Below are 12510 nucleotides of genomic sequence, written 5' to 3'. Positions count from 1 at the left end.
TTTTTTTAGGGAGGGAAAATCATTCAATGGCTTTTCTCGCCTTGGGCGAGGTGAGAGGTAGTGTCAGGCTCTTACTGACTAAAAAACACCCCGTTCCTATTCCTGCTTTTCGAGCCGGAGCCCCGGTAAACCCGCTAGGTAGTCCGCAGCTCCGGATCAGGAGCAATAAATAAGCTAACTTTATCTTATTGTTGTGCGCCTAGCTTCACTGACAGACAGACTGACGGACAATTCAATTTGACGTTTCAAAAGTGCCTTATTTAGGATTAATTGAAATAAATGCTTTGTCTTTGACTTTATGTTTTTTTGTCACCAGATGCGATGATGGTGGAGGCGGCGCGGCGACAGGCACGGGCGGGCGTGCGGCGTCGCTGCGGCTGGCGAACGGGCGCGTGGCGGCTCAGTCGGCCGAGCAGCTGCCGCACTCGCCGGCCGACTGCGCGTCCGTGCGCATTTCCATGGACAACACCAACACATGCTGCACCGACTCGCTCGTCACCGCCCTCGACGACGAGACATTGCTGCTAGGTAAGATATGAAGAAACAAATATACGTACTTTTACTTGCCATCCAGCACTATGGTGTATGAAAAGCTGAAGGAAATACATTATGTAACATGTCTCCAGGTTTAATATATTGCCACTCCAAATACAAGTTTTTGGTTAGGGACTATAAATGAAAGAGGGAGAATGAATGATAAACAAACTGATATCTGCCATGAAATATGTTCCATGTATCGAATGACTGAAAACAACTATGCACCAACACACTCACACAAAAGGCATGTAACTGTAAACGGTGTGTAAAATAGCCCTTACTACCACAACCAGAGAGTTTAAATTAAAATAGTCTACTATAATCGTGACGGTATTCTCTCGCCTCATATTGGCTAGGAGGGCAGGCAGATTTCAATCAAATGCCGACGCCTGCGACCTCTGCAAAGGTCGAATATGTTGGCATGTAGTTCCTTGGACTATACTCAGCTTACGTATGTAGATACAACCCCGTTTGCATTAATAAGCTAAAACTAAAGTGATGTCACCATGTCATGTATTTAATTTCCTATATTATGCCTTGTTAAGTCATTATTTAGTGCAGTTCCTTTATTAATCACGTTGTTATAAATATGATTATTTGCATTTTACAACATTATTTAGTCTTTAATCGAATTTCAAATTAGGAGAGCCATGCTTTGGTCCTAATGGGCCGGGTTGACCGGAATGATACCACTGCATCACAGAAAACTGACGTGAAAAAATTGCTTGAACAATTATCTCAAGATCTCTAGAATAGTAGTTGCACTTACCAGCACTAGACAAGCAAACCAGAATACAATACATATGTGATTGTGTTTAATACTTACGTACTTTTATGAATATTTGTATATAGTTATATACATATACCATTTTATTTCAACAATAAACTATATCGTTATTTTATGAATGAAACATAAATTTGCGAAATACAACACAATACCTTTGCATTTCAGTGGTATTTTATTTTCAGTGTTAGGTTTAAATTTTTATGGTTCGATTTTGATTCTCAGATGACATCAGTAAAATTTGGATTGTGCGATTTAAATATCAATACGGGAATGCAATCATATCAAATTCTTATGTTATCAGTATCCGAGAGGAATTATGAAGTTCTTGATAGATATAATACATCCAAAACTCCATGGTGCAGAAAGCTTAAGATATCATTGAAATTATTCAGCATTTGTAGGAAACTAAATAATCAAAGGTCGCCCCTAATAGTTATGAAAAACGATAGAAGATGGAAGTCGAAATTGTAAAAACTAGCGCTCCAGTAGAACACGACTAAATCTAGCGAAGGCGTTACAAACAACTTTACATATTTTTTTATGATTATATTTTTTCGATCGATTGATTATGATTCGGTCGATTATGAGTATTTTATCCGGTAAATGATCAGACGGATCACCTGATGGTAAGCAATTGTCGCCGCCTATGGACGCCTAAAACACCAGAAGCCAGGAAGTATATACTTCCACTTATAAACTCATGGAAAACCGCATGCGTTTAATAATGACGTAGTATTCGTAAAAGACAATGGATTACACCTAAAATTACCTCAATGAAAACCCTGAACTAGTTTTCCTAATATGACGTTGAGGTATATGCACCACACGACGTTTGTGGTAAAAAATCCAGTGACTCAGCATTTTAATTAAGTACGGTACCTAATTTATAGCGTTCGTTACGCTTTCACACCTAAACGGCTGAAGCGATTTTGATAGGTTTTCGAGATAGAATCAAGACCTTGGAAACGGTTGTTAGTGCTTTAACAAAAAATAATAATGGTTACAAACTGAAGTTCTGAAATCATTACCCAATTTCGCAAACCTTAAGTGTGGCAGAGCCATGCTTTGGCACGAATAGGCCGGCTCCACCGAAGTGATACCACGGCTTCACCGCTTGCGTTGTGTTCTTAATCCCCGATTTCCCAACAACCCTTAAATTTATATCCCTCAAAATATCGGCAACGCACTTCTAACGCCTCTGATATGTCAGGAGTCCGTGTGCGGTGGCGATTGCTTGCCATCAGGTGACCCTTCTCGTTTAGTGGTTTATACCATAAAAACCCACAACTAGGAAAAATCTTATTTAAACGGCACACAGTCAATAATAATATTTTTAGGGCATTTCCGGATACCAATAACATAAAAAACGTTTTAAAAATAACTTCATCTGTTCCAATTACAACGTTATTTCGGTTAACGATTCGATAGTTAAACGCACATTGGTATTCTTGAATCGAAAACTGAAGTCGCTGATTCATTGTCTAAAACTATATTTGTAACGTCACGGTCAATGGCAGAAACGATTAGTGGAAATGTGGCATCTCCGGTTTCTATTCCCCGTAGAATTAATGTGAAGGAAGTATCATATTCTAGGGTTTATATTGGAGAGATGACTAACGTTGCCTATAGCTGCTGGACGCCTATACCTCTACCACTAGTTTGAAGCAATAGTATTTGTCGATAGTCGCTAGCGACGACGTAATTTTTTTGTATGGAATATTATTGTTCTACAGGTTACCGATAGAGGCGTCTTAAAATTTGACATACATAAAAATTATTCAAACTCATGGTAGAGGTACTGGATACTGAGCGTGTAAAGTTGTAGTAAACTAGGCGGTTTTTTTAGGGGTGTGGGGAATCATCCAATTACTAACTAAAAACCACCTCATTCCTACTCCTGCTTTTTGAGGGTGAGAGCTAGTGTAGCTTAGGTTCTTAAACCTAACCTACACTAGCGTTTACTCCTGATTATCAAGCCGGAGCCCCGGTAAAATTAAGAGTCTGACTAGCGTACAACCTCAATAATCTTATGTCAAAGAGGTGACAAGCATCACCTATGGACGCCTTCAAACATTACTCACAAGACACTGGAAATTCCTTAAGATTTAAAAAAGACGGGGACTTACCATTACGTACATTAAACGGAACAAAATGATTCCATAAATAAAAGCCCAATAATTTCAAATCATACAATGGGATTGGCTACTAAAACCCAACCGTTGAACACATACCTATATTGTACTCATAATGAATTAACAATTTCTGCAACGCTCAGCATCCCACAAACCGCAAATAACAAATCTGACTTAAACATATTGTAACAAAATAAACTATTTAAATTAAACACACTAAAGCACAATGGGCAGCAAGTCAACCTGCTCCAAACTGCCAAATTTTTCCATTCGATTTCCGACTTTATATCAAAACTATAGAGTTGAAAATGTAATCTGACAAAAATGTACAGCTTGAGCTGCTGCTGTCTATACTTGTACATTAATATCAATAGTTTACACGTAGTACGAGGGTCGGTAGGTAATTACGTATCCTCTACAAACAGGCTCTGAACTGATAGGAACGAGTAATATCCTGATCACTGCTGATCCTATTATCCTAGTCCCGGACTATTGCAAAGTCAAATCATTTATTCACAATAGACTATTATGGCACATATTGAAAGTGCGGCGCACGCCTCTGAGATCTAGATCACGACAGATACACCATTAGGGCTGATGCCTGATCCGGAGCTGCGGACAACGTAATGGGTTACCGGGGCTCCGGTTCAAATCAGGAGAAGGAACGGGGTGGTTTTTAGTCAGAAAGAGTCTGACACTCCCTTTCGCCTTACCCAAGGCGGGAAAAGTCATTGGATGATTTAACCCCCTCAAAAAACAAAAACACTAGATAAAAATATGGTCTAATAAAAATATTTACTTTTTGATGATTAATGAGTTTCTATGGAGGAAAACGAGCAACAAATGCTAAAGATTGCACATTTTTTTGCAACTGAAAGGGTTCAACATTGGAATTAAAATAGTAATCGTCTTATTTAACTAGTAACGTAGTACACAATAAAACTCTTTTCGCTCTCTATAACTATCCCAGTCACGTTTCCATAATGACTACAAATTCGTCTTGATCTTTTTTTTTCATATTTTGACGCTGCCCGCTACGCACCGCTCAATCAAGGGCCTCAAGTATTTGTTTCCAAGACAAAATGGCTGACGATCTTTTATACTTAAGATGCCAGATACTGACACCTTTGAGCTATCAAGACTTTAACGTGACACCTGTAACACGAACAATGTGTCATTAAAAAAAATTACCGCATGCGTCATTTATAACGTCCAATATCTACACAGGTAAAAGTTATTTGAAGTCGTGTGTCGTCACACTGGGAAGTACCTTCTCATTCACTTCATTCTCATCTACTAGCTTGACGTACTACAGAATAACCCAAAGAAAAAAGCAACAAAGGCTGTATGAATCGATTACATAAGAAAGGTTACTAAAATGTTTCGCCAAAACCGAGTAAAAGGTCACCGGTTAAACTTCCGTCTGCATTTAGATTTTTTGTTAGCGCGAGTGAATCACAGAAATGCCCGCGGACCATCGTAACGCTCCGGAACTCAGTCACCAATCACAATTTAATTTTTTCCAACACACACATACACCGGAACAACACGGACACAAATAAGAGTAGAGAGAAGATTCGGCCCGCTCCGGCAGCACGCGCGGATACGGAGCACATTTCCTGAAACAATTAAGGCGCACCAGCACCGCATTAAATTTGCAATGTTGACGCCACTCTCCGTACCGTTAAACATTCAGCGATACAGCGCGCTTGCTCATACTTCGATCGAAAACATACTGATAGGAATTGTGACTAGCTAATAAATACAAACTGTAGCAAGCTCTAGGGAAAACCTCGGAATTAGATTGAGCTCCACCAATGATTGGAGCGCCGGCACTCGAGTGGGCATCACGAAAACAACCGTGTGTCTGTCAATACAATTCTGTTTGTTCATTTTCAACTAATTGAGTCCCCCATAGAATCCTGTAATTCTTGTAAGTTTAAAAGCCCAATTTAGCTACCTAGTAATTTAACAAGTGTAATTTTCCAATTAGCAATAGTTCAGCTTTAATTATCCGCACATAACGTGCGTGTAATTGGTGCAATTTGTAGTTTGACATTGCATTAAAATTCGGTAGCGGATTGTTTAGTTTGGGCTGCAGGAACAGGCTATCAAGCAGTTAGCATTGACCATGAATGGTGGGCATGTGTGATGTGCGGGCAGCGCCGAGGGCAGACAGGAGGCGAGGCGCGCATGGCTCGCTTCCGCGGCCGAGTGGCGACTCGCTGTGAGCGCTGAGCAGTCCTACGCCGCCCAGTGGAGCGCGATGACATGCCGCGCTCAGCCCCCCACGACTAAAGCTCCGTGCACACGCGATCCAAGCTCGCCGACCATACGTTAAAACAAACAAAACAAATCGTGTCTCGCGAGTGCAGTGATTTATATATCGAAGGATTTGTTTCTACCAGTTCGAAATTATTCAAGAAAAAATGACGCGAAGGGGATTTTGTCACGTTCGTAAATGATTTGAATTTCAGTGTCAAAGCTTATAAATGTTGTACATGTCTAAATGTTCGGGTTTGTTTTGTCTCGTCAGCTGGGGTCTAACTAGGGGACTAACAATGAAATTGAATTTAAAACTATGAATGGGGAACAATTAGGTAATATTGTACGACATAAGATAAAATATTACAGTGTAAAAAAGACTCGACAATTCAACCAAGTATTAATTAAAACAGTAAAAAATATTAATTCCGCTAAATATCCTACTTTGTTCTCAATCTAAAAATATAGAATCAGTGCTAAAAATTTGAGTTCAAAATAGGATACGCTGCCTCAGCAAAATAAACAAATTAAAACAGTGTAATAAAAATAAGCTTCAAGCAATTTGTGTAACGACGTTATCGCATGTCCTAACCTTGTGTAACTTTAAATGTCGCATTTATAAACATTGAAGAAAACATCATTCATATTTAGTGGGCCATAGAAAAGAACCATAACTAACAGAAATAAATGTAAAAGTGGGTTAACATATAGATAGTTCATTCTTAGTGCCAACGGGATTGCCACACCATCGCTGCACCGCGCTCCGGTTACTACAATACTCAGAATAGAAGACTGAAACATATCACTGATATTAACATTGAATCTGCCATTATATATTTTCTCAATCTGAACCACTGACCTACTTTATTAATTTGTGAATTGAGAAAAATAAAACGATAGTCTGCGGTATTCGTTGAAAGTTGTTATAAAATAAACACAAAATTATATATTAGAATAACACACCAGATCATTTAATTCTCAAAGAAAATACATATTTACGTTCAAAGCCCAGATTACTTACGCGATCGTACGATACAACGACGTGCGGTTATAAAGAAAAACGAATAGTGAGAGCGACCTTTGCGAAGTGCGCTGTTAGAAACCGCAAACAATAAATCCATTCTAATACAACACAAAGTTCCAGAAAACCGAAAATACACCAGATGTAAAATTAGCTGCGTACGGAATCAAAATAACTTGCAATAACAACCGGCAATATTTGTAGGCACAATGTAACGCGTGCGGATCGCAATCCTGCGATTACCTTCAAGAGTGGCCCGGCGAAGCAGCTGGCGCACTTGATATCAGCCTCACCCGATACCCCTGTCCAATTGATATAATCCACGGCTCCCAACTACCAACACATATTGCTTACAACCACTTGAGTCTTGACATTGCAACAATATTATTTACCATTCGAAGTCACGTGGCGAGAACGTCGCACGATGACGATTAATTCATGTTTATTAAACAAATTAACGATACTAGTGTGGCATTAGATACGCGACGACTAATTGCCGACGGAGAGCTCTGAAGTGACGATGAGAAAAAAATCTCATAGACTGTATTGCGAAAGGTTGAAACCACGAAACCGGAACGATATCGACGCGAATGGTTGTGACGTTGTTCTTATAAAAACATAATTTCTGTCATTCAGGCCGAAATCGGGAATAGGTTGCAATCACCGACGCGGATCAATTGTTGCCTCCCACGTAATGTTATTGGCAAAAAACATTGATGAATTAGTTTAAATTACAAAATCTTCAGGCTCTATTACAAGTTAAATGAAAAACATCGTTTATGTTAACAATAGATCCAATTGATTTCCTATAAAGTTTATCAAGTGCCGCAGTCCGCCTACAGAGATCTAATTTGACGCCTACACTAAATGCCCAGAATCCTCTCCTGAGATTGACGGCTATACTTGTTATCTTCATCGCTGACAAATTCTCAAGATCGTCAAAAGGATGGAGTCTATTGTTGAATTTTCTCACATGATTCGAAGCTTTTACTGGCTTGCCAACGGAAAAAAGATTTGTTAGATATACTTGAGTATTGTGTTTACAACGTCACGAATGTGTTGTAAATTGGTTAAACGTAACTAACCATCGGTGATAAGTACGTACAGAAGATAATGTATTCGTGTGGTGTCATGTTAAGTTGATTCGGCGTCAAACTATTTTGCATACCAATAAATGGTGTGAGCGTCAGTCAGGAACTGAATTTTGCAAATGACGTGGAGCTATGAGGCTCGACCGAGTTCTATAATGAGCTTAGTACTAGCGATGACAAACGTCCTCTTACCAGACAATCAGATGTAGTTGAATAGTTGATGTTCGCTGCCCAGTCACTGCACCCATTCACAAGGACAATAGTCTGTGGTCTGGACCTATTCATTTATGGAGTGGGCGTTCCCCTATGATGCACGGACTAATAAATTCCGTGTGAATGAAATAGAAAATTGAAAACTTTATCACAGTGCATTTTCCCACGACATAGTGTCATTTTTTTAGAATGTCATGAGAAAAGTCTAATACCATCAAAAACATCCTATAAAAAAATCCAAGTCTCGCACCTCATGAGTTTTTCTACCGTAAAAAGTTGTGAGATCGATGTAATACCAAGTCGGTTATTTTATTTAGTCCCTACTTAAGGGACCTTCTGTCTTAACTTATGGTATGGCACTGCCGTGCCCCCAGATTCGAATAATATGAATAATTCCAAAAATATTCGAATTCACTCAGCTCATTTGTAAAATGATAAAGCACATCTCTCAAGTTAAAGTAATCGCATTAGTTTTTATCTAATTTTTAATGGCTGTATTCATGATGTCAATATAATTTATCTCCACAAAAGGATGATTGGCATTGGTGCTCCGTGATTTGCACTCGTTTGAATAAAATTACTAATTATTTATTGATTTCTAAGTCTTACCTTACCATCACCATTTAAAACCATGTTTTAATTATTCATTCACGTTTTCAAATTGTTTGAAAAGTTAAATCTTTGTTCTTCATTGTCTCTGTTAGATATAATTTATAAATTACTTGAAAGATAGTGTTAGCGTTATTGATATTATAATGCCTGAGTGTTTTTTGTTTGGACACGATAATGGAGTATGATAATGTACCAGCAAAATAAGAAAAAAGCCTATTCTGGCTTACTAGAGAGTAAAATTTCTTCAAAATCTGTATTTAGGTGATGATATTCATTACATTGTAGATCTATATCATGAACGCATGTATAGATTTGTTCCAAGAATTGACATGAGCACCATATATCACATCAAAGTAACATGTTTACATGAGCAAATAAATATGCTTAAACTGTATTTACCTCATGCATAAATATTAATTAATCAACTTAACATAAATTATAACTAACTACTACTTAAAATAACTCAATATAAATATAATGTTTATAAAGCCCGGACAAGTCAGGCAAAGTATTACTGGGCTTTTTTCGGTCTTCAAAAATTTCTCAGTAGTAGCACGGAGTCTGGAATTGTGCCCAGTATATCGACGCTGGAAAGGCAAAATGTATTAAGCGCCACTTTGGTCGAAAATGAGTTATATATACCGTTGGAATCGCCTGATTTTTCTCTTTCGAATGGTCTATGTCTCGCCTTAATTTGAGCACTTTGATGGCGGTTAATACACCGGTGATTTTAGACTTTTTCGTATATTTTTTTGTTTTAAATCCATTCATTTTTTTACTTTGGCTCATAAAGCGTACATGATAGTAACAAACTATTGATAAGTCATTTATATCTGCTTAAGTTTACAACTAGATTGGTTTTAAATCTCTTTACCTTTCCATTTTTTCTAAAAAGTAACGCAATAAAACATTTTACAGATTGGCAATTATTATAAAATCTAAACATAAGTCAATTTACTTGTAAATAAAATATATGTTTTTTGCGTTTAAAACATTTTACTTTTCTGCATGTTACAATTATTTGGACGTTAAAACAATTTTATCCAAAACATTTTATTACTAAAATGGTTGATAATACAATTTTACCTGAAGCTATTCTAATGTGTTTGTAGCACTTAAATTAATTTACCTAATGTAAAATTAATTGCATTTGTGAGTTAACCCTCCCAAAAAAGATTGATAAATACCAAACTATGGTGGTTAGACGGTAGTTCAAGACTGTAATTCACTGAGACCGCGGCTGTTAATCAGGGCCGAGAGCGTTGCGCGGGCGCTTCAGTCACCCATGCGCTGTCGACGAGGGAGTTCACGCTCGCTGTCGAAATATACTGTTCGTAAATATGAGGAGTACCTTAGTTTGCAAACGTGTAATGCCAAAAAGAATTTACCAGATACTGATATAGAAGATGTTGATATAGAAGAAGATTTTTAATTTTCCAAAATGTGATTTTTTTTATTATTATATCGTCACGCTCTTTATCCCCGAAGGGATAGGCAGCGGTGCACATTATGCCACGTAACGCCACTGTATAATATACACCCACTTTTCACAATTTATGTTGTAAGTCCCATGTAATAGGTGAGCCTATTGCCATACATCGGACACATTTCTAGATTCCATGCTATTACTGAGAAATTTTCGAAAAACCGAAAAAAGCCCAGCAATAATTCGCCCAACCCGGGTATTGCCCTTGCCCAGCAATCGCACTTGTAACCACTCGGCCAAGGAGGCAGTCATTATTTTAATATAAGATTAAGTGAGATTATATTTTACACTTATAAGATTAATACTGATACAGAAGATGTTGGTGAAATTTTATGTTATCTATGTCTTGAATATGTTTCCAAAGTCTGATTATTTTTCATTTTGTATTTGATTAGTATAAGTCTAAGTACAAGTGTACCTATTAACTTGTGATATCTGATCTCTACTAGGTATACTTAAAAGTATTGCCTTTCTATGTTCCGTACCAAAATGGCAAAACTGTTGGGCCTACATAGTTGAAACTTTGTAGGTTGATGTATTCTGGTAACCGCTATTTGAATTTCGAATAACAATTAATAAATTAAAAGGGGCACCCCATACATGGAACTGATTCAAAAAGTTTTAACCTATTCGTGATGGGTGTCTATCGATAATACTTTAAAAAAGACATTAAGGTTCCTAAAACCATTTTTCGTCAAAATCAATTGTTTGAAAGATAGACGTTTCCAAAGTAGAAAAATGAGTGTCCCCCTCTCTAACATTTAAAATATGGAAGGGACAAAACTAAAAAAAAAAATATATGCTGTTTTCATTTGAAACTTTCAAAGAAAATTGGTTTGAACGAGATATCATTATTACTTTTTCAGAAATAATACTAATAGAACTCGTCCGTGAACGGTGGCGGTGTGTCCTGTATGGGCTGAGCACCGCCAAGTCTGTTCAAGTCAAGTTCTGGGCGTAACTTTATCGCTTACACTAAACTTCGGCTCTTATATAGAGTCGAAGGCGCATCTGGCTGGTAGAAAGTTGGGTATCCTCTGGTGGGTGAGACGGTACTTCACACCGAAACAACTGCTGAGCCTGTACCAAGCGCAGGTTCGGTCATGTATGGAGTACTGTTCTCACCTTTGGGACGGCTCGGCTAAATGCCAGATCAAACCGCTAGAAAACATCGAAAAGCGTGCCAAGAAGCTCATCAATGATGATGCGCTTGTAGAGGCCCGGCTTCAAAGCCTTGAACACAGGCGCAAGGTTGCAAGCCTTTCCGTTTTTTACCAGATACATTTCGGAGAGTGTGTGGGGGAATTGCACAACTTGATTCCCCCTAGTCCTTTCCATCATCGAACCACAAGACAATCGGCGAGGCGTCACCGTTCATGGTAGATATCCCACCCACTCGCACGAAGCGCTTCACTCCAAGCTTCCTTGTGCGAACTGTTAGAGAGTGGGATTCTTTGCCGGAGTCTGTGTTTCCTGATGGGTATAACCTGGGTGTTTTCAAGGCCCGAGTGAATAGGTTGCTTATGGGCAGACGTGCTCCATCGTAGGCCGCGTCATCACTTACCACCAGGCAAGATAACGGCTAAACGTCGACCCATCAAACGTAATAAAAAAGTGCATTTTCAAAAAACGCAAATATAACTTTGTCGTTCATACAAACACTATGTATAACGAAGTTATTTTATAACTTTTATATTATGCCATCTACTTGCTGCTACGGAACCCCTCATGGGCGAGTCTGACTCGCACTTGGCCGGTTTTTTTAAGACTGATTGATCTCAGAAGTAAGTGGTTTATATTGTTTCTTCATTTTGCGATGAAAAGTCCTTTTAAAAATTTTTTTTGCGTTATTTAGCTTTACCCGTAACTTCCATTATTCATTAATATTGTGAGATAATACTTAAAGCCCAGCGAAAACTTTAGCTTAATGCAAGATAAGACATTTTAGTTTTCATGGTCTGACTTGACAGGGCTTGATAAAACATTTTACTTAGACGTGTTAGTATGCTGTACAGAACATAACACATTTTTCCAGCTCATTTTTTGCAGCTTTTTGTTCGTTAAAACATGTTTTACCTGGACACGGTGAGTATGGTTAACTGACTTAAGTCAATTTTACCTAACCAAGATTATGGCCTGCATTGTATTAACTCCAAAATCTTGGACACAAAGACACCTACATTATTTTCTATTATTACATTTCATAGTAAACGTTATTCGTAATAACTATTTTGAGTTTCAATGAAAAAGCTCCAGTAATTAATTAGTTATGATTTTTTTTGCAAAATTTGAAACTTCAAATCGCTCTACTGAACAATTCACATAATGGCGGTTAATACATTTTGCCTTTCCAGCGTCGATATGGC

The 12510-nt window shown here is 38.0% G+C and overlaps 1 protein-coding gene across 18 annotated transcripts in view; it reads left to right on the top strand.

Annotated features, from left to right (window-relative positions):
- LOC118266375 (potassium/sodium hyperpolarization-activated cyclic nucleotide-gated channel 2) overlaps nucleotides 1–12510 on the top strand; it is a 297834-nt gene that overhangs the window by 194824 nt on the left and 90500 nt on the right. For 11 of the 18 annotated variants that reach the window (XM_050694804.1, XM_050694802.1, XM_050694803.1 and 8 more), the window contains one exon: nucleotides 317–528. In XM_050694804.1, coding sequence (XP_050550761.1) covers nucleotides 317–528 — 212 coding nt within the window. Of the gene's footprint in view, nucleotides 1–316; nucleotides 529–5673; nucleotides 6119–12510 lie in introns of those variants that run through there. The other 7 variants (XM_050694814.1, XM_050694813.1, XM_050694815.1 and 4 more) reach the window with 5 other exon arrangements.

This window comes from Spodoptera frugiperda, chromosome 7 (genome assembly GCF_023101765.2).
Source record: "Spodoptera frugiperda isolate SF20-4 chromosome 7, AGI-APGP_CSIRO_Sfru_2.0, whole genome shotgun sequence".
In the NCBI taxonomy this organism is placed as follows: Eukaryota; Metazoa; Arthropoda; class Insecta; order Lepidoptera; family Noctuidae; genus Spodoptera; species Spodoptera frugiperda.
This window is presented reverse-complemented; position numbering and strand designations above follow the sequence as displayed.